Genomic DNA, 23,145 nt, shown 5'->3' with positions numbered 1-23,145 from the left:
AAAAAAACGAACAAAATAAACAGAATTGAAATTACATAATATTGGGGAAAGGGTGCTAATTTGGTGATAAAATTAGAGTGGGAAATAAAAAAAAAAAAAAAAAAAAAATTATGTACATATCTATAATGGTATAGTTGCGTATGTATATATGCATATATAATGAGCTGTGTCAATTTTTGTATTTTAAAATAATTCAAATTGAATATTCATTTTTGTAACTTACTTTGCTTTTTTTATCAAACACAGAAAAATATATTGCATTTTATTTAGTATGCTTCTGTAGTGACAAGCGAAAAGGAGGAAGTGAAAAAGGAAGAAGTGAAAAAGGAAAGGTATAGCTTCGGCCCCAACATTCGATAAATTTGGTACTGCATAAAAACAGAGATTTGCTTTTATTTGGCTTGACTTGATACACAAAATAAGAAAACTTTTCGATGGGCTATTCATGTGTATAGGTAGGGGTGATGCATTATTTGGAAAATTCTGTAAGCCACTGTGAAAAGCGAAATAAATCAAAGCAGTGAGCTATTATAAATTACAAAGAACTTATGTTACATCCCTAATGTAGTATATTTATTTTTTTTTTAAAACCAAATGAATAAATCTACACATTCACTAGTAACCAGATTTGAATACAAGTATTTATTTTACACCTTATCTTTTGTATCCATAAATTTAGGTTAGTACAAAAGTGAAATAATTATTTGTTTTGAGTTTATCGATCAGATGTTCATTCCTTTTGTGTTTTCTATTTTGTAGGCTTATGCAATGAATACATTAAGAGAAAGAAATTAGCATTTCAAGAGGAGGCTCCACCACAAATATACTTTTACTTAACGAAGGACAATTTTGAATATGTTGATAGAGGAAAATATAATGATCGAATTAAAAAAGTATGCAACAATTTTAATGTGCCTATAAGTTATATTTATAAGGGAGCAAATAATTATTTCCCTCTAGATTATCATTTACAATATTTAAATACCATTTTTGAAACATCGAAAAGAAAATTAAAAAATGTTTTAGAGAATGAAACAGAATTTGATAAGATTGTCGACAAACTGGTTGACGAAATTGTAATTCATTTTAATGAATACAAAACAAAAGGAATTGAAAAGGAAAGTAATTCAACAGGTTTGAAAAAGCATAGCCAACTTGATGAATGGGAAGAAAAGGAAGATTTTTTAAAAAATATAAATTTCGATCATTTAAAAGAGTTTATATTAAAACGAAAAAAAATCATAGAGAGAAAAAAAAACGAAGACATATTAAACAGCTTTATTGATGAATTATATGTATATAGTTATTTATATTTATTAATTAATTATAAAAAAAATAATTTTTTTGATTTTATAAAAGTTCGAAGATCTTATAGACATTGTAGTGAGAATACATCGAAAGATATCGGGCTCGAAATTGATAATTATCTTGGAATAGGTCATGAAGAAAATAGAAAAAATAACGATTCCAATGTGTTTGATGAAAATTCAAATTATATTAATGAAGTTTCTTATGTGTTAAGTATTGATACAATAAATGAAATTAAAAAAAGTTTATCAAAATATGGAGTAGTTGTATTAAAGGACTTTTTACCAAAGGAAAGTGTAAATAAAATAAAAAACGAATTATTTTTAGATAGAAAAAGTAATGAGAATGTATCACCATTTTTAATGGATAAAGATGCAAATGTATTTTGTATTAGACCAACAAGAGGAAGACAATATTGTATATTACGAAATAGTAAGATAAGTGATATGTTTGTTAATATACAACAGTATTGGTTGAACATCGTTTACTCTTATTTGCCAGTAGGAATATATGAAAATATTTTTAATATGCTTGATAAAGATGTATTATTAAATAATACAGAATTAAATAAGTTAGATATAAAAAGTAAATACAATGACAAACTATTTATATCGGAATTGCAATTATTAAATAATGAACCTTTAAGTGAAATACAATCATATCATGTTGATAATGGGATAAATGGTTTAAGTATTATTATGCCTTTAAATAAAATAAACGAAGAATCAGGAAATTTTGAATTTTTTTTAGGAACCCATTTTTTTTCATCGTTAAAAGATAATTTAGATATGGTCACGTATAGTAATAGTCGAATTAAAAAAGGTTTCTACAATTTTAAACGTTTTATGAATATATATTATCAAACAGGATCATCATTTATACCTAAAGTTCAAGAAACAGATTTAATTATTTACGATTCTCGAATTATACATAGAGGTATGTCTAATAATTTGTGGCTTAAAAACTCATCCCTAATATATCGATATGATTATAAAAAATATCCACCCCCAGGACAAGATTTTATTGATATTATATCTTACACTGTTATTGGAAAATGTATTTCCTTCTTTAACATATTAGGAAGGTATATATAGTTCATTATGTTTAGCAGTAGTACATTTGTTTGTAGTGCCATTTGCTGTTATATTATTTTTTTTTTTTTTTTCAACCCTATTTAACCCTATATTTTACCTATTACATTTTTTTTGGTGAACATGAGATAGTGTATACTATTCACATTCGTATGTTTTTATTTCATCTCAAACAAGTGGCATTTCGTTGAACTTGCCGAAGAAAAAATAAGCATATCAAAATGTTTAATTAATTTCGCGATTTTACAAAGTTTGCAAAATTTACGAAATTGACGAAAAAGGGATATTAAAATGTTTGAAAATGTTGGGAAATATTTTTATTTTATTATTAAAAAATTATTTATAGAAAGTTTTAAGAAAATGCTTTATTTAAAATATTTATGGAAATTTTTTTTTAACATATGTAACGACGCAAAACGGAAATAAAACCCCTTCCGGCTCTCTATATAATATAGGGGCAAAATATATGTATATAATAAATTGTAATGCTGCCAAAAATAAATAATATTTGAAGTATGCATAATAATGTATACATATATTTTTATTAAAAATGGCTATTGCTTTTTATTTTTAACGGCTATTAAGTCGTGATAATAATTGTTAAGAATGGTAATAATAAATAGTAAGGGCTTATTATTATTACGAAGTATTTCATAGAGAATTTTGTGCATAATTTGGCAAAAATAATATATGCATGCTTTGGATTATGTAAATAAATTACCTACAAAATAGTTTTTATATTTGGCTTTAAACTTATTTTGATATTATATATATTATTAAACATACGAGTAACTATTCTTCAAGAATAATAAAAAAATTCGTAACATTGCACAAATAAACAATTAAGCAATATACAAATAATTTATTAAAAACAAGAAATTTTAAAGCTTTACAAAATTGGTGAAAATAAATAAGAAAAGAATATTTTTTTTTATAAAAAAATATATTTCACAAAGTAAAAAAAATTTATATTTTTACTAATTAAACCTGATATTTTGTAAATTTTAATTTTATAACCTTATTTCATTATAACAATATCAAAATGGTTAAAGGTAATAATAAATTGAAAAAAATGAAAAATTTATATATAATTAATATGTTGGAAATTGTAAAAGAAAATGAAAATTTTAATTACATAAAAAATATAGTTATATAGAAAAGTTATTTTATATAATAACCTCAGTAGAAAAGGAAATACTTAAATATCCTTTTCATAAAACTGGAAAAATTACAGACTATATATATATGTACCATGCCAACACTATAATAGAATATATGTAATATTATATAAAAATTTTTTTTAATATTTTTTTTTTATAGCTGTAAAAAAACAAAAGAAAACTTTAAAACCATCAACCAAGGTTATTACTATCAACTTGAGCAAGTTGACTCATGACGTATGTTACAAAAGAAAAGCTCCAAGAGCTATTAAGGAAATCAAAAACATAGCAGGAAAATTAATGCACACAAAGGTATAGCTAAACATGTTATATATAACCCATTTATGATTATAATTGAAGGATGCTTTGTAAAACCTATTTCATATACTATTTTGTGTATTGTGCATGTGAATAATCGTATACTATAATGTATACATTTAATAAATGGAAGAAATATAAAATTTGCTTTATTTATTTTTTTTCAACTTTAATAAATTTATTATTTCATTTTCTTATATAGGATGTACGATTGGATGTAAAATTAAATAAATTTATATGGTCGAAGGGTATCCGAAACCCACCTAAAAGAGTCAGAGTTAAAATCGAACGTGTAAGAAATGAAGATGAAGACTCTAAAGAAAGAATGTATACCCTTGTTCAACATGTCATGGTTGATTCCTTCAAAGGATTAGTTAACGAATGCGAAACAAACGAATAAATATAATATGGAATAGTATTTTATATATATACTATATGTGCATGATTAATTTTTTTTTACCCTATTTTTTAATTATATATGTATAATATATAAAAATAACAGACTATAAAAATTTAGATATAGACTTAAAATAATATGAAAATTTTATAAATTTTTAATATACCTTTTCAAATTATATTCATTTGATAAAGTTGAATTTTCGGAAAGGGAGAGCAAATTTCCAATTGTGGAAATTTTTTATTTTCAACCCCTATTGGGGAGATCTACATTTTATATTATTTCATTTAAATTGGTTTCATAAAAATTAAATAAATATTTATAATTATTCAATTTAAGTTTATGATTATAAAAAGGTGGAAAATATTTTTATTATTTTTATGACTTATTTATTCTGAACAGTTCAGACAAAAAAGAGAGAAAAAAAAAAATTATTGGTGTGCAGCTATTTTTTTTTCTCTCAATTTAATTTGGTTATTATTTTTTTAAAACTGTTGTTTAAATGTTATATTTTAAAAAAAAGAAAAAAGAAACATATATAATTTTTAAATATTATTTATATAAAAAATAATAGAGGTTGTTGTATCATTTTTTTAAAAATGAAATGATAAAAAAAAAAATGAAAATTATAACAATTCAGTAGAACAAATTGTTTGCAAATTTTTTTTTATTGCTAAAAGGACAAATAAAGTGTGAAAGTTTTTACAAATTTATAATTTTTTAAATATAATAAATAAAAGAAAAAAAAAACATATATATTAGTTATGCAAATTTGTAATTACATACATATGTTATATGTGTGTGTATAATGGAAAAAATAGTGAGAAAATTATAGATTATATGTTGAATTAAAAAAAATAAATAATGAAGAACGCAAACGAGCTAACGGATTATTTACGAGTGAATAGTGAATTTCTTGATAAAAATCAAACGGGATTTGAAGGGGGAAATTTTTGTATATGGACACATAAAAGCCCTAATGCTAGTCTTTATCCTGATGTTGTTTTTTTTAAATGTTTAGTTCTTAGTGTGGATGGAGAAAATTATAGAGTAAAAGAAATAATTCCTGAGACGAATAGTGAATATGTAGTTAAGAAGGGGGATTTATTTAATTGCAATTCTATAATAAATGTAGATAACCATAGATTAAATGATATGATTCATCATAACTCTGCAGAAGTTTTAAATATGTTAGCTTTAAGATATGAAAAAAATTATATATATACAATAGCAGAGCCAATGTTAATATCAATAAACCCTTACCAACTCATTGATGTAGACATTAATGAATATAAAAATAAAAATACAAATGAGCTTCCACCACATGTTTATAGTTATGCAAAAGATGCTATGACTGATTTTATAAATACAAAGACTAACCAGTCTATTATAATAAGTGGTGAGAGTGGGTCTGGGAAAACCGAAGCTTCGAAACTTGTAATAAAATATTATTTATCAGGCGTTAAAAAGGATAACGAGATTTCTAACACGTTGTGGGATTCGAATTTTATACTAGAGGTATGTTTGGAAAAATAACAATTTTCAAATCTGTATACATTTTAATAGATAATTACAAAGGATAGTGTGCAATGATGTTATGAATGGCTAAAATGGGTTATGCTTCGACATTTTTTCGAACTTTTTCTCATTTTTGATCTCTTTCTTTATTTAGGCATTTGGCAATGCAAAGACGTTGAAAAATAACAATTCGAGTAGATACGGAAAGTATATTAAAATTGAATTAGATGGATATCAAAACATAGTTTCTTCAAGTATTGAAATATTTTTATTGGAAAATATAAGAGTAGTATCACAGGTAAATTTCGTTAATTACAACTGTTTGATATATGAGAGCAAAAGAATTGGACATATGAAAATGATAGAGCGTATATTTCGGTTCTTTGAATAATTTACGATTCATGTGTCTATATCTATATATATGCACATACATACGTATTTTTTATAACTCCCTTTTTGATGTCATGTATAGGAAGAAGAAGAACGAGGGTACCATATTTTTTATCAAATATTTAACGGAATGAGCCAAGAATTGAAAAATAAATATAAAATAAGATCAGAAGATGAATACAAATATATTGTTAATAAAAATGTTGTTATACCAGGTAATATAAATAAAAAAAAAAAATAGATTGAAATATTTTCATTTTTTATAATTATATGTAACTTAAATTGTTTATAAACTTTTTCAGAAATTGATGATGCTAAGGATTTTAACGATCTAATGATTTCCTTTGATAAGATGAACATGCATGATATGAAAGACGATCTTTTTTTGACCTTATCTGGTAAGGCTCGTAGATGCTGCTCTCAACTTTTGGATATGATTTTTTATATATGCATTGATATTTTCCACTTTTCACTTTTCACTTTGCACTTGTTTAGGGTTGCTACTCCTTGGAAATGTGGAATATCAGGAGATTGAAAAGGGAGGTAAAACAAATTGTAGTGAACTTGATGAGAACAATTTAGGATTGGTTAATGAGATAAGTAATTTGCTGGGAATAAATTATGACAACTTAAAAGACTGTTTAGTATTTACTGAAAAGACAATAGCAAATCAAAAAATCGAAATTCCATTATCAGTAGATGAATCAGTGTCTATATGTAAATCAATATCAAAAGATTTATATAATAAAATATTTTCATATTTAACAAAAAGAATAAATAATTTTTTAAATAATAATAAGGAATTAAATAGTTATATAGGAATATTAGATATATTTGGTTTTGAAATATTTTCAAAAAATTCATTAGAACAATTATTAATTAATATAGCAAATGAAGAAATACATAGTATATATTTATATATAGTTTATGAAAAAGAAACAGAGTTATATAAGGCAGAAGATATTTTGGTTGAATCGGTAAAGTATACAACGAATGAAAGTATTATTGACTTATTACGAGGAAAGACATCTATCATTTCTATTTTGGAGGATTCGTGTTTGGGCCCAGTTAAAAACGATGAGGTAAATTTGATTGGAAAGGCTGACATAGTAATTTGTATACCTACATCGTGGATCTAACTATAAATATGGCTTATTTAGCTTCACCTGTGTTGTGCATGTTACTTTTGGAATGAACCAGTTTTATATTTATAATTTTGTATGCCTCTTATTATTTCTTTTCTTTTTTAAATACTATTGTAGAATATTGTAGGCATGTACACAAGTAAATTTTCAAAGCATGAGAAATATGCTACTGCAAAAAGGGACATGAACAAAAACTTTGTGATTAAGCATACTGTGAGCGATGTGACCTATACGATTACAAATTTTATTTCAAAGAATAAGGACATTTTGCCATCAAACATTGTGCGTCTTTTAAAGGTGAGGATAGATGCGCGTTGAGCTCGTTCGAAGAGAGAACCGCTAAGCGTTGAAAATGTTGAAAATGTTGAAAAATGCTGAAAATTGCTGAAAAATGTAGTGGTAGTGTTATTTTTTCGCTGTTTTGCTATTTTTCATTTGTTTATTCGCTTCCCCTTGCAGGGATCGGAGAACAGCTTAGTGAGAAGTCTGTACGAAGATGTGGAGGTTTCCGAATCACTGGGACGTAAAAATTTGATAACATTTAAATATTTGAAAAATTTGAATAATATAATTTCATATTTAAAAAGTACAAATATATATTTTATAAAATGTATAAAACCGAACGAAAATAAGGAAAAAAACAATTTTAATCAGAAGAAGGTTTTCCCTCAGCTTTTTGCTTTATCGATTATTGAAACGTTAAATATAAGTTTTTTTTTTCAATACAAATATACGTTTGATGTATTTTTAAGTTATTTTGAATATTTAGATTATTCTACTTCCAAAGATTCGAGCTTAACAGATAAGGAAAAGGTTTCTAGGATGCTTCAGAACACCGTTGACCCCGACTTGTACAAGGTATGATAAAGATGGAAAAGAAACGAAAGAGTTTACTATGCGTATGTATATACAACTGTGTTCGATTTTTGTTGATTTTATAGGTTGGAAAAACTATGATATTTTTGAAAAAAGAGTGTGTAAGTAGGATTAGAGAAATAATTAGCGACAATTTAAATTGTTATAAAAATTTATGTACTATAGCTACTGCAATAATTACTAGAATAAAAAAGAAGGAAGTTGTGGATTTGAACATAAGAAATTTACAGCTAGCTCAGGCTTATTTTCGAAAATATAAGCATATGAAGGAGCTTGAATAAGTAAGAATTTTTATTTTGTTTAAATTTTTAGTATTATAGAAAAGTTTTACAGGTGAGAAGTGGAGACACCTTGTTTTGTTTGTCACCGATTATAATTGATATGTGTGTAATGTGATTTGGTTATTCGCTAGTATTCGCTAGTTTATTCGCTAGCTTATTCTTTGTTTTGTTTATGTTTTTGTGATTTCTTTGGCAAGACTAGCTGTTGTACGTGGGTGCACAGATATGCTTGATGTCTAGCTAATATAATAGAAATGAAATTCGAAATGGATATCATTACAAATATAATTTTCATATGATTTGATGAAGGGAAATATAATTTTGTTTAGTAAAAGATATGGTAACAACGGTTTATAATGTATGCTTATCAAAACTTAAGAAAATGGAAAAAACATTTAAATGCATGATTATGGTTTATAAATATTTTTTTTTAGTTAAATTATGTATGTAAAAATTAATTAATATTTTTTGAAAGTTTGATAAAGGGTAATTGAAAAATTGTATTTAAATTTTGTCATTATATGTGCATATTTTTCCCCGCATTTTTTTATCCGATTTTTTTCTATTTTCATTATTTCTTTTTTTTGTTATACTTTTTAATTTATTTTTAAATCGAAAAATGAGGACATTTTAATTTTAAAAACTGTAAAACTATAAATAAAACTATTAAGAGGAAAGGAATAAAAAACGAGATATGTTGCATATGAAATTTGGGAGAAGAAGTTGAAAAAAAAAATCAGTACATTGCATATATAGATGGAATATTATAGGATTAATACAAAATTAAACTGGAAAATTATGCTATTCATTTTTTTCTAAATTAATGGACAAGGAAGTATAATAATGTAGTAATTAGAAATTAGGTTGGTACCAATTTTGTATATATAGTGAAGAATTATGTTATATAATATCCTAGTCGTATAATGCTTTTCAAAAATTGAATAAATACATGAAGATTACTTTATTTAAATATAAAACAAATGTGAAAAAGAGGAAAGAAGTTAAAAATTGATCTGGAAAAAGGATATCATAAAAGTTGGAGTAAAATTATACAATATTTATCACATGGATAGTATGTATTGTGGTAATAGAAATGAACAAGCGAAAAGACTGAAAAAAAAAATATGAATGATTATTGTATGAACATGCATGTAAATATGTTAATTTTTTTTTTTTTTCCAAAATATTTGTCATAAATATTAGCTAGCTATGAACGGTTCAGAAAAAAAAAGGAAGTATTAAAATAGTGTAATAGTAGTGATAATAATCTAAATAAAAGTTCATATGGAATAGGGAAAGAAGGAAAAAGGATGTTTCAGTATTTTGTGAATAAATTACTTGGGGATTTACCCCCAAATTTTAATTATGTAATTAAAAAGAAAATAGAATATAATGGAATTAGAGGAGGGTATTATGATATATATGATGGTGTAAGTAAAAACAATGAAGACGTTAGTATTTTTATTTATGAAAAAAGTAATAAGGATTTTCATAATAATGTTAAAAAATATGTTAATAATCATTTAAATTATTCAAAAAAATTAATACATCCTAATATTTTAAAAGTATTATATACATTTGATAATGATAAAAGAATATATATAGTAACTGAAAAGTGTGTGCCATTATTTTTTGAAAATATAAAAGGTGATCCTATATGGGGAATATATGAAGTTATTAGTGCTGTTAATTTTATTAACAATTATAATTATGTCCATTGTTTAATAAATCCATTATCTGTTTTTGTGACTTCGAAGGGTCGATGGAAATTATCATTATTTGATTGTATATATGAAAAAAATATGAACATACATAATATTATAAATAATATTCAAGATCATTTATTTTTTAGTTATGGATATAAATTAATAAATTTTTCCAGTGTTGCAAAACCGGTTGCAATTGATGCATATGGTATAGCTTATTTGATGGTATGGTCCTATCAAAATTATATAACAGAATCACAAAATAAAGAAGGTAATATGTTTAGTATGGGTATTGAAAATACGTGTTTTTCGGAAGGAAAAAGGGATGAATATTTTTTAAATGGTGAAACATATAAAGAGATAAAAAATAAATATTTTTTAAATATAGATATAATGCAAATATATAAAAATTGTCTACCACAAAATCTATGGAATATATATGAAGTATTACTTCAATATAGTGTAAAAGGTATAGACATAAACTTTTCTACAATATTAAATAATGATAATATAACTGGGAGTTATATAGTAAAGACAATGTTATTTTTAACAGAAATTCATATGAAATCTAGGATTGAAAAAAATAATTTTTTTTGTAACCTTTATGAAAATTTAGATAATATAAATATTGATGTAAAGGTTCAATTAATACTACCAGAAATTTGTAAAAATTTAGAAGTATCTGAAAATTTAGAAAAATGTTTACAAATTATATTAATAATTTCTAAAGATATGAATATAAATGATTTTGAAAAAATGGTATATCCAACTTTTTTAAAATATTTTTTACAAACAGATAGATCTATTAGATATATGTTATTAGAATGTTTTCCACTTATTGAAAAGAATTTAAATAATAATAATATGAATGAAATATATTTATCATATATGTATGGATTTTCTGATAATAATATATCAATAAAAAATGCAACTATCAAAAATTTTATTTATGTATATCCAAAATTAAAAAATAATATAAAAACACAAGCCTTACATGTATTATTAGAAAATTTAAAGGATAGAGATTGTTGTATTAAAACAAATACTATTATATGTATTGCAAAAATAGCTAATTATATATTAGAGGATAAACAAAATATATTAGAAAATGTTTATAAAATAGGTTTATGTGATATGTATGTACAAATACGAGCAGCGACACTACAAGCTATAAAAGCTACTTACAATCAGTTTGATATAAAACGATTTATTTTAAATATAATGCCATTAGTAGTTAAATGTTTAATTGATGAATCTCCTGAAGTTCGTGAAATTACATTTGAATTATTTGATTTTGTTCTTCCTTTGTTAAAAAACTCTGTAATGAATATTGGAGTTAACAATACAGACACAAAAAAGAATGATGATAAAATTTTGGTTGAAAATTCTTTGACGAATGAAAAAGAGGCTAACACTACTTATCATCATGGATATAAATTTTCTGAAAATAATCAAAAAAAATATCCACAAGGTGTTATAAATAATAATTTTACCAATGTATATCATATTGAGCAGGCAGAAAAAAACAATAAGACAAGCACGATTCGGACAACTCCAAGCAACAATGCTAATCAAATTTTTAACAACAACACAAGGAATGAAAACAAAATAGATATACATAAAACAGAGGATAAATTAAAAAGTATAAAGGAGATAGAGGATGAGATTTTAGATGATTTTGGATGGGATTTAGATTTTACAGAGGATAAAAAAAATTCAAAAAAAATCAACTTAAATATTGATGATTTTTTTGATGAGTTTGATCTTAATAATGAAGAAAATACTCCAAGATTCAAATTGAGTTCCTTATAATGAATCGAAAAATGTATTCAATATAACCATTTTTTTATTACACTTTTTTTTTTTCTTTTATTTTGTTATTTGATCTGTTTCTAATTTTTGCATTTTTATGATTTTTCATTTTTTTGTATAATTTTAGTTCCCTTTTAGTTAATAGAATTATAAACAATAAACTCTTTAAAGAATGCCCTAAATAAATTTCACTTTTTGTTAAATTGTAAGTCTAGCTAGCATGTGGAAGATTGACATATGCATATAGCTATATAATTATGTGATAGTGTGAAAAACATTTTAAGGTATCATATTATCAAATCGGGTAAGGAAAGAATAAAAACTTTCTAACTATTGAGATAGTATACATTTGTAATTTTCAATATTAATTTTTTACGATTATCCTATCGGTTGATTCATAAATGTAAGAACGATGTTTTATTTCTATATCTTAATTATATTAATAGAATATTAAAAAATAAACACAGTATGTTTACAATAGCTTTTTTATAATACTACATAAATGGGAATGAAATAAAAAAAAAAGAAAAAAATACTTCCAACACACTATAACACATGCATATATAATGAATACTATAATAAACAATTTAATTTGTTTGAGCTTACATTCTAAAAATATAATTAACTATAGATATAGAATATGTAACATAATAAATGTATGTTTTTTTTTTTTATTTTGTGAACATTCACAAATAATAGAATAAAAGTTTTGTAATTCGGGTATTCGTTAAAATGATGTGTGTTGCTTTTTGTACTGTATAGAGAAAGTGGTTTTCCCACTTGCCGATTTATTTGAGGTTTTCGAGTTAGCTTATTTATAATCAGCAACGTCTTGAGCATTTTCGACAACGGAAGTAAAAACGTTAACTCCTTCGATTTTTTTTAACAAGGCTTGTTTGCTGGATGCGTAAGTCATCCTGTCTCGAGAGTTTGAGGTTTCCCTTGCATACATGAAGAAGTGGATTTTGTTTACTGTAAATGGCGAAGTGAAAAGGTTAAGAAAAATGTGAAAAAATTTGGTGAAAGAAATTGGTGTAATACACAGCAAAGGGATTTAAAGGGGTGACTTAGGGATACACACACATAAGAACATAATATGGAAAGTAATGATAAACGAAAAAAATATATGATTATATGGCGATATGATTATGGATTAGTTACCTGCATCAAACACAACATATGCACATTGAATGCTATTATTTTTATCTATAGAGTCAACAAGCTCTTTTAATGATGTAGTTTCTCCCTTGGAGTGAATAATAATTTCACAATTTTCTATAACAAATATAATCCACCTGCATGTTTTGCGAATTTTCATATTATTAAATTCGGAAACACAATTGTCATTTACACGAATCCCACTTATCATTTTGAATAAATATTTATTGAGATAATTTAAATATATCTATAAAATTATAATTAAATGTTTTCAAAAACTTTACAAAAAAAACGTGAAATTTTTAAGCTTTTCAGTATTCCTTATAAAAATTTTAAGGGTTTTCAAATTTGTTAGTAATATTCATAATTTACAATTTTTTTAAATTGAGAAACAATAAAAAGGTGAAAGAAAACGAAAGAAAACAGGTAGAAGAAATATATATATATAGCCTTAAACAGACATAGGTGTATTTTATTTTTTATTTATATATATTTTTAATTTGCAGTTTAAAATGTGCAAGTGCATGAATAAAATAATAAAATTTATACTCAAAAAATTTAATGTATATATATTTAAGTTTTTTTCTTTTTATATCATGTGTATTTTTTTATGTGTATATTTTATTAGCACAATATTTTCGTTATAGTTCGTATTATTTACGGGTTTAATATATATATGCATTTATAAAACTTTTCTTTATATATATATATATTTTTTTTTTTAATATTTTACTAATATTTATTCCTAGCTTATTTATATATATATGGAAATGTGAGGTTTGAGCTATATTAAATGTTTTGTTTGTGCAGTGTGTACAAATTTTTTATACGGCTTTTTTTTATGGGTATAGGAGGGGGAGGTAATATTACGCATATATAAATATATACTATATATTATAACATTTTTGGTTTGAAAAATAAAAATCCTCTTAATTACTTTATAAATATTTATATTTAATAAATCTATATTTTGCTTACTTAATTATGGTGGAAAAATACCAAGATATACATTTTTTTATGATTATATTAACAGTGCATGTGTTTATGACAAATTATAAGAAATGAATAAAAAATAACGAATTTAATAATATAGCATTTTCCAAAACTATTTTTTTATAAAAAAAGTTTAATTGCTTATAACCAGGGAATAAGTTAAATGAGGGGATGTATATGTATAGTGTTATAGAACATTTTTGTGAATTTATTGTAAAATATATGGAAATAATACACCTTGTAACTTTCATTTTTATACCATTGTATATATTTGAAAATGAAAATATAGGGAGGAAAATTCATAACTTAAGATTGTATGACTTTTATGTTCTCATTAATATTTATGAACACACATTATAAAAGGATTGTATATTTTTTTGTGTGTGAAAAAAAATTGATAAAATATTAGGGAGCTATACATGCTCATTCATTTATTATGTAAAAATTAAGAAAGTCTCTTAAATGTTTTGACATTATGAAATATGCACATTTTTATGGCATAAAAATATGTCCCAAATTTTGTTAACAATGTAGGGAGTAAAATATAGACTTAAATATTTTTTGTTTATAAGAAATTATATTTTTAGCACACTTTTTAGTGGTAATAAGTCTATGTAAAATAGTATTAAAATGTAAGAACAATTTATATGACCAAGCAATATAATTTTGAGGATAATATAAATGGCTGTACATAAAATAAAAATTTTAAAATGTTTAGCTAGTTAAAATAGGTTATTTGTAAGGTGTAATTATTTATGGGGATGTCCCATATTGAACTGAAAAGATGAAGCAAAATATGCGACATCATAATTGTGAATATTATATAGTATGAAAATAATAAATAAGATAAAAATTAAGTTATGATATGCATTTTAGTATGTATATAGTTTGTATAAAGAAGGGGTCAAAGAATGTTATACAAATATGCTCGCCTTTTTACATTCTCCTTATTTTGTAACAGCACATGACTCGTTCATAATTAATGTGTATAGCAGTAGTCATGTACATAATAATGGTAATAATATATGTTGGTAATTTGGGTAATTATTGGGCAATGTTGACAAAATAAAAAGTGTGGGTATTGACGTGTTAACACATAATTTGAACTCATAATTTCATATGTTTAATTATATTTTATATATTATTTAAAAAATATAATATTTTACGTATAAATATGAAATAAATTAAATATATGATTTAGCATATTTTTTATATATTTATATATTTAAATATATGCATAAGTGTTAAGGAATACAATGCGGGTAGGCAAAATATTTCCGTATTGAATATGAGCATATATATATATTTATTTATTTAAAGCGGTAAGCATAAAATATAGGTAATATTACATATGTAGCTATTTTTATATTATGCTAAATTTTGCTTATAAATATATTACAATATTTATGCTCTATGAAACGTGGTTTTATTTTTAATTATAAATTTTTTTAAAAAAAGTAAATATTTTAAAACCAAGTTGAAGATTTATAATTTAATATAAAATAGCTATAGAAGTTTGTATGACTTGTACATATTTTTTTATATAATTTTTTTTTATTAGTAATTAAAAAGGAAGTTAAACATAGAATATATAAAAAAAAAATTAAGTATTTTTGTTATAATTAAAATAAAGAGTGATATAATATATGGAATTAAAATATGTAATCATATTTATAGAACATTTGTAATGTATATGTATATTATATACATATTTAAAAAGTATATTGAATGTAAAAATATTATTAACATATAAGTTTGTGAAAATAATAATGTATTGTATATATATTTAGCAGAAAAAAACGATAAAAAAATAAAAAACAGTTTAAATTAAAATTAAATGATATTGAATTGTGTATATTATATATAATAAATTCTTTTAATTTTGGGAAAAATCTGCTAAAATAAGTTTGAATTATAAGAAAAAACAAATTAAATAAAAGATATAGAAAAGATGGGACCTCATTCAGGCCAAAAACCACAACCTATGTCCTTGTTGATAAGGAAATTAAAATTTAATACATCCCCATCAATGGTTAGAGAAAAATTTAAAAAGTTTGGAGCAATTAAAGATGTATATTTACCAATAGATTATTATACAAAAGAACCAAGAGGGTTTGGGTTTGTCGAATTTTATGACCCCAAAGATGCTGAAGAAGCTTTAAAAGAAATGAATGGAAGTGAAATAGATGGAAATAGAATTGAAGTTTTTGTAGCTCAAAAAGGTAGATCAGATCCTAGAGTTATGAGATATAAAGAAAGAGGTGGAGGACCAGGATATGGATATAGAAAATACCCTGATAATAGGTTAAAAAGAAGATATATATCAAAATCAAATTCAAGATATGGCTCATATTCACGTGATAAAATGAGAAGACGTGATAGATCGAGAGAACGAATAAGATATAGAGATAGTTATGATAGGAATGTGGGTAGTTACAGAGATAAAAAAAATAATTATGTGAAGGGTTATAACCGATATCGAAGCAGAGATCGTGATCGAAGTTTTAGTAGAGGTCGTAGATCTAGAGGTTACAGAAATGATAGTCCAAGATATAGAGAAAAACGAAGATACAACAGAAGTGTTAGCAGAAGTGGAGATAGAAATAGTAAACATAATAAAAAAGATTATAAATCAAAATATAGTAATGATAGATATAGTAATGAAAGTGGTAATTCAAGTAAACGATCAAGAAAACAAATGGTTTCAAAATCCATTTCATTCAATACTGAAAGGGATGATGAAAAACGAAGAAATGATAATACAGAAGAAAGAGAAAATTCAAAAGAATGGAGGGAAAGCAAAGATAGAGATAAATCTGATGATGATAAAAATTCAGTTAATAGTCAAGACGCAGAATCGAATTGAGCAGGTTATATAGGATAAGATGAAAAATATATACGAATTAATAACTTCTATTTTATGGAAATAAAAATGGAAATTTCTTAGCATACCATGTTAGGAATATAAAGTAAGATTATTTAAACTTATGCAGGCTTTGCGAAATTTAACTAGGGTACACATACATATACGAACAAAATTTAACTTCACCATTGTATAGTATACAGTTGCATGGTTTAAAGTTATCAACAACTTATGTTATATATAGAGAATATTTCACTTTTTGAAGACCCAATTTTGATATACTCTTATTCACCGGAAAAATGAATATTACATACTTTTAAAAAATTTGAAAAAAAAAATACATGATATTTTGGCTAAAGCCTTGTATTATTGTCTGCATTTCTTTTATTTTCATATTTTTTTTTTTTCACCTTTAATTGGTATAATTTAGAAAGAATAGTAAATATATGGATTTAAATTGGTAATATTTTTTCCGTATCCATTTTTTACAATTCTTTTTTTGTTTTTTTTCTTTTATATTTTTGTTTTGCCAAATTTCCAATTAAAATGTGTGCATATATATAAATAGAGTATTTATATGTTGCTTATAATTAGTTGCCTATTTTAATAATATTGGTTTTTAATTATAAATATTTTCCAAAATAAAAAAAAAAACATTAGGATGTCAAATAGTATTGCCTATGTAATATAGCTAGTAAAAAAAAAATATATCAGAAAGGGAAAGCAAGAAAAAAAAAAAAAAAAAAAAAGAAGACTGAGATAGCTATATGTATAGAAAAAAAATGAGAACACATATTCATATTTTGTGATTGTATATTTATTATATAGAGATGTATTTATATATGTCTTTTACAATTTTAAAGTAAATAATTTGTCAAGAAAAATCTAGATTCATAATAATGTATAACAAAAATGATGATAAGTTTTTATACAAGATATATATTTATCATTTATTTTCCTACTACCATTTAACTTAATTATTTTGTAAAATTTTCTTTAAATAATTTTTTTTCTTTATATAAAAAAATTCGAGGTTATGAAATGAAAGAAGAGAAAAAAATAAGAAAACGTTAACAACATATTTAAAATTGTAAAAGGTTATTTAAATTGAAGTTATTTCCTATGAGCATATGAATGTACATATGAAATGGTGGGACTATGGAAATAACTATGATGAAACTTTTATGTCGTTTTGGAAGATTTTCTTTTTTATTATTCATGCTCTTGAATTTTTGACACCTTTTGACAATCTCATTATGTTTTTTTTTCAAGTTGAAATTGTAATAAAATTTGTTAAAAATTTGAAGATAATAACATGAAGGTACACACTTACAACATCTTATAGGATTTAAAAAATTTTTTTTGATTTTTTCGTGGCATTTTTTGTTATGCTTTAAAATATGGTTTAAGAAATTTCATGATGATATGAATAATTGTCGACTTAAAAAAGAATGACAAAAACATGGAACATTTTCAACAACTGAAGATAATTTAAGAGATAAATCCAAATTTTATTAAGACGGGCTTTAAAATTAAATTTTGTGGATTATTTGTTTATCTTTATAAAGATTATATTTTTTTGTATTTTCAATTATATACATACGTGTGTACGGTGTTTATAAATTGGAATAGATTAATGCCTTGATTTTTCAACGTGTAGAAATACTGTTATTTTTTATTTTGACATTGTATATGGTTATGTATATATACATTTTTAAATACTGCATTATGATATTTTAAAAATAATAATTAAATCAAATAACTTATTTTAAACTATAAAGATATGTCTTAATTAAAAATATAATACACATAATACATATTAACACTAATTTTTTTTCAAATTTTAATGAAATTGTAAAATATTGTTTGTTCATTTATTATAACCATATCAATACTTAGTGTGTCAATTACAATTTTTAACCATTATTATTTTTAAAAGGTTTGAAAATAATTTATTATTATTTAATGTTTTCATTTTTTATGTGATAATATTTATAGGTGTAAAAAACAACATAGCCAGTTTGACTTATATCAGAGTATTGAGCAAATTTAAAATTTAATTTAAAAATATAAAAAAAAATAAAGCATAATAATATTTATAACAATAAACAAATAATGAAAAACGTATGAAAATAGAATGAGAATAAGCATATGTCTAGGGGTAGTGTTAACTCGTTTTTAACATAATATACATTCCCAGATAAAAAAAAAAAAGAAAAATAATCGTGATGAAAATGGGTAGACATATTATATTCTGACTTTTGAATGATTAAAAAGGTGTATTAAAAAATAGGACGAAAAAAATACAAATAGAAATAAAAAAGATACGATATTTTTAGGGAGACAGATAATATCGTTTTTAACAAAACGAATGTCTGATTTAATTATCGAATGTTTAAAATGGTAAGCTTGATAATGACATGCTTTTTTACGTGGTTCTATTTTCCTTATGTTTGCTTAACGATGTAATGACAATTGGCGCCTTCATAAATTGCATCAAAAAGAGTGCCCCCATTTCGGAGCCTCACAAAATGGACTGAGAATTGGTTGCCCCGATTTTAGATACGAACCTAGCGCAAGACAAACTCAGTGATAGATAGGATGTAGGAGGTTTGAAAATGCTTAGATGTTTTTATCAAAGCTTGAAAGAATGGAAGATATTTCTTGTAATGTTTGCTTAATAACTGAGATGGGGAGATTAAAATAATATGTTGAATTTAATTTATTTTGTGATGAAAAAGATTTATTATTTTTTTGTATATTAGCAAATCTAGGAGTTAAACCTTTAGGAACTTTAATAATACTTTTTTTTTCTTTAATTTTTTGATTTTTTTTACAATTTGTTAAAATTCCTAATTCTTCAAAATGTTCAATAGATTGATCAATAGTATTACCTTCTAATAAATCTTTTATATAAGCTGTTTCTGATAAATTATTACACAATTTTCTAAATCCATTTTGTATATCTGAATATGTAATTTCAATATTTTGTAGTTTATTATTGTAATTTTTGTCTTGTTCATTTTCATCATCAAAATTTAAATGGGTATCATTTATTAAGTTACATGAAGAATATAAACATAACTTTTGTATTAATGGCAAACTTTTTATTTTAAATAAAATATCTTTATGTTCTTCCAAAGGTATTTTATCTGTAACCTTTTTTATATCTGAAATCATTACTGTATTATTAACAGTTGTAAAATCTTGAAACTTTTTTTCTAAATTTTTTAATTGGTTATCAATTATAGTATCAAAAGATGATAATTTTTGTATATCAATATTGTTTAATATATCTTTTTTATTTTTAAAATTAATTAATTCATCATATTTGTCTTCATCTTTATATAATACTTTAAATGGGCTTTCATAATATCGTTTCGGTGATGAATCATCGTCGTAACAAAAATATTGATTATCATTTGTGTTGAAATGTTTTCTTATTAATATTTCACTCATCGTTTCATTATTATTATTCATTTTAATAGCTTCTTTTCTTAACGTTTCATATCCTATTTCAAATTCATTTTTAAAGTCTGTAAATCTCAGATTTTTTGCATTATTTCTAAATTTATCTTGTGTATTTTCCATTTTGGGTAAAGGTGTTATATTTTGATCTAAATAGAAATCATTATCCATGTCACTATTATCATAACTAGCTATTGAGTTTTCATAATTTTTTTTTTTATTTGGTGTTACATCTTTCTTTCCATTCTTTTTCCCTTTCTTTTCTACTTCATCATCAATTAATATAGTGTGCATGTCTCTTTTTCTTTTTTTACGAATTGTTGATTCTATTTCATTAGGGTATTCACTAGAATTGGGATTGTCATTATCTGAAGCTAACGTTAGCTGATCATCTGAATAATCTCCTGATTTATCATTTATCAAAAGGAATAAGTTTCTTTTTTCTTTTTTATTAAAAATTTTATTCATCATAATTTCTTCCTTTAATTTAATAAGGTTTTTTTTTCTTTCTTCAAGATCTGATTTTTTATCAGAAAAAACTCTTAAAATAGCATCAAAGCATGATCGTATATCTCCATTTTGATTTGAAATTTGTCTAAGATGTATATTTAAAGAAACACCTTTAAATATTTTATTAATAAGTTCATCTTCTAATGTATTTAATTTGTTTTTTATGATATTCATAAATTGATGTTCATTATATGGTTTATATATAATCTGATTAATTTTCATATGTGTATAATCTTTAATTAGATCTAAGCTATTTGCAATACCTACTAATATTATTTTACACTTTGGATGTTGCACACATTCAAATAATGTCTTAACTATATCTTCGCTAGAACCTTTCGTATTATTTTTTGTTTTTAATTCTGTTCTAACATTTTTGGTTGCAATAAAATCTAATTCATCGACAATTACTATTTTTAAATTATTAAATTTGCTAGTGTAATTAATAAATAGTTTTTTTACTTCCTCTAGGCCATTTAAATTGTATTTTTGTTTTACAGTATTTAAAATAATTTTTTTATTTTTATTATCCACTATTTGTTGTAATATATCAGCAAATATATCATATGGTTTTTGACTATTACTACAAGAGACATAAAAATAAGACGAATCAATGTTTTTATAATTTGATACTAGAGTAGTTTCTTTTTTATTCTTTTTATTATTGTTATAATTATTCATTTCTTGTTTTTCTTTTTCGATTTCTTTAATAATGTAAAATATACTATATGTTTTTCCTTGACCACTAGGTCCTGTTAAAAATATACCTTCACTGTTTAAATTGGTTGAGCATCTTTTAATGATCTTTCGAATTTGTTCTATCTCTTGTTCTCTTCCCACATCACTATCAAAATCTTTTGAGTCTAAAAGACTTTTTGATCGCTCATAAAAATCTATAAATTTATCACATTCATTTATATTATCAATAATTTTGTTTTCAATTTCATTTAATTTGTTCATCGATTTTTCAATATGATTAATATTTTCTTCCACTGTATTAGTATCTATTAATTCATCTTCGGATTTGGTTATTCCATTTTTAACTAGTTTAGTGGTATACATATTTTTTTGGGTGTTTGTGTCTCCCCTTTTTCTAGAACTGTGTGCATTTGCATCGTTATTTTTTCGAATTATTTCTATTATTTTTTTTTCTGTATTTTGATTTTTTGAATAATTTATCATAGTATTTATATCAGTTTTCACATTACCAGTCTTAATTTTGTGTGTATGTGTTGTATTACTATTGGTTTTCATATTGACTAAGATTTTTTTTTATTTTTCATAAAATATTAAATGTATAAAAATGCAAATGAAAAATTAAAAAAAAGGGTATTATGCCATAAAAATGTTTTATAAGGAACATTAAAAATTATTTATTATATTTACATCAAATTTTATACGAAATTGCCAAAAAGAAAGAAAAGAATAGTTATATATGCATATATACACACACTTTCATAATAAGATGGTTCTTATGTAACCAGCAAAAGATAATTCAAAATATTGTAAAAAATTGTTATATGTGCAATGTCAATTTTATAATAAAGATACGAATATTTAATTATGTACACTCATGTATGCATTTTTACTTTTACAACTGTCTTACTAATACTTTTGCTTGAAATTTAATAAGTAGTGAAATATATAATTAAAAAAAAAAAAAAGCAATATAAAATTTGCTAAATATACTCAAATATATAAAAAATATATGACTTTGTCATAATATTAATAAAAAATACATGAACGTTCATACGATTATTAATAATATCAATGTTTTAAAAAATAGTTTTTTTTGGATAGCACATATATGTTTCTTGCCCATTGAGAGAGAGACCATTAATATTTTGTATTTCCCTCGTGAATACATTATATATGCATAGATAGTTTTTATTTTATTTCACTTAAAACATATTATACAATTAAAAATTAATGCCATAAGAAAGCCAAATGATTATGATAAAAAAAAGAATACAGAAAAAAAATTAAAAGCTAAAATTGGATTTTGTTCATAATTAAAAATGGAAATAAATAATAGGCAAATAAAATCGCAAATTAAAAATTATAATAAGAAAATGTGAATTTTTTGGGGAAAAATCCTTTTATTTAAATAGATTAATACATTAATGGGGAAAATATAATATTATATGTATA

At 23.4% G+C, this 23,145-nt stretch overlaps 7 protein-coding genes across 7 annotated transcripts; 5 read left to right on the top strand and 2 right to left on the bottom strand.

Moving 5' to 3' along the window:
* Positions 1-594: 594 nt before the first annotated feature.
* On the top strand, positions 595-2,402 carry PCHAS_1103200 (conserved Plasmodium protein, unknown function; the record flags this gene model as incomplete). Its single annotated transcript, XM_738942.1, has 2 exons — positions 595-679; positions 760-2,402. 2 exons carry the CDS (start codon positions 595-597, stop codon positions 2,400-2,402), a joined length of 1,728 nt encoding a protein of 575 aa, XP_744035.1.
* Positions 2,403-3,441: 1,039 nt separating this feature from the next.
* PCHAS_1103100 (60S ribosomal protein L31, putative) lies at positions 3,442-4,277 on the top strand (the record flags this gene model as incomplete). The annotated part of the gene is made up of 3 exons (XM_016798514.1): positions 3,442-3,451; positions 3,720-3,871; positions 4,080-4,277. The coding sequence occupies 3 exons, from the start codon at positions 3,442-3,444 to the stop codon at positions 4,275-4,277; spliced, it is 360 nt and encodes a 119-aa protein (XP_016653910.1).
* Positions 4,278-5,138: 861 nt separating this feature from the next.
* Positions 5,139-8,484, top strand: PCHAS_1103000 (myosin B, putative; the record flags this gene model as incomplete). Its single annotated transcript, XM_016798513.1, has 8 exons — positions 5,139-5,792; positions 5,947-6,090; positions 6,265-6,397; positions 6,485-6,580; positions 6,678-7,264; positions 7,445-7,624; positions 7,787-8,185; positions 8,269-8,484. 8 exons carry the CDS (start codon positions 5,139-5,141, stop codon positions 8,482-8,484), a joined length of 2,409 nt encoding a protein of 802 aa, XP_016653909.1.
* Positions 8,485-9,794: 1,310 nt separating this feature from the next.
* On the top strand, positions 9,795-12,002 carry PCHAS_1102900 (protein kinase, putative; the record flags this gene model as incomplete). The annotated part of the gene is made up of 1 exon (XM_738918.2): positions 9,795-12,002. One exon carries the CDS (start codon positions 9,795-9,797, stop codon positions 12,000-12,002), a length of 2,208 nt encoding a protein of 735 aa, XP_744011.2.
* Positions 12,003-12,813: 811 nt separating this feature from the next.
* Positions 12,814-13,371, bottom strand: PCHAS_1102800 (actin-depolymerizing factor 1, putative; the record flags this gene model as incomplete). The annotated part of the gene is made up of 2 exons (XM_016798512.1): positions 12,814-12,974; positions 13,164-13,371. The coding sequence occupies 2 exons, from the start codon at positions 13,369-13,371 to the stop codon at positions 12,814-12,816; spliced, it is 369 nt and encodes a 122-aa protein (XP_016653908.1).
* Positions 13,372-16,104: 2,733 nt separating this feature from the next.
* Positions 16,105-17,019, top strand: PCHAS_1102700 (serine/arginine-rich splicing factor 12, putative; the record flags this gene model as incomplete). Its single annotated transcript, XM_735230.2, has 1 exon — positions 16,105-17,019. The coding sequence occupies one exon, from the start codon at positions 16,105-16,107 to the stop codon at positions 17,017-17,019; it is 915 nt and encodes a 304-aa protein (XP_740323.2).
* A 2,619-nt stretch (positions 17,020-19,638) lies between these two features.
* Positions 19,639-22,248, bottom strand: PCHAS_1102600 (conserved Plasmodium protein, unknown function; the record flags this gene model as incomplete). Its single annotated transcript, XM_733167.2, has 1 exon — positions 19,639-22,248. One exon carries the CDS (start codon positions 22,246-22,248, stop codon positions 19,639-19,641), a length of 2,610 nt encoding a protein of 869 aa, XP_738260.2.
* Between the last annotated feature and the right edge of the window lie 897 nt (positions 22,249-23,145).

This window comes from Plasmodium chabaudi (genome assembly GCF_900002335.3).
Source record: "Plasmodium chabaudi chabaudi strain AS genome assembly, chromosome: 11".
Lineage (NCBI taxonomy): Eukaryota > Apicomplexa > Aconoidasida > Haemosporida > Plasmodiidae > Plasmodium > Plasmodium chabaudi.
This window is presented reverse-complemented; position numbering and strand designations above follow the sequence as displayed.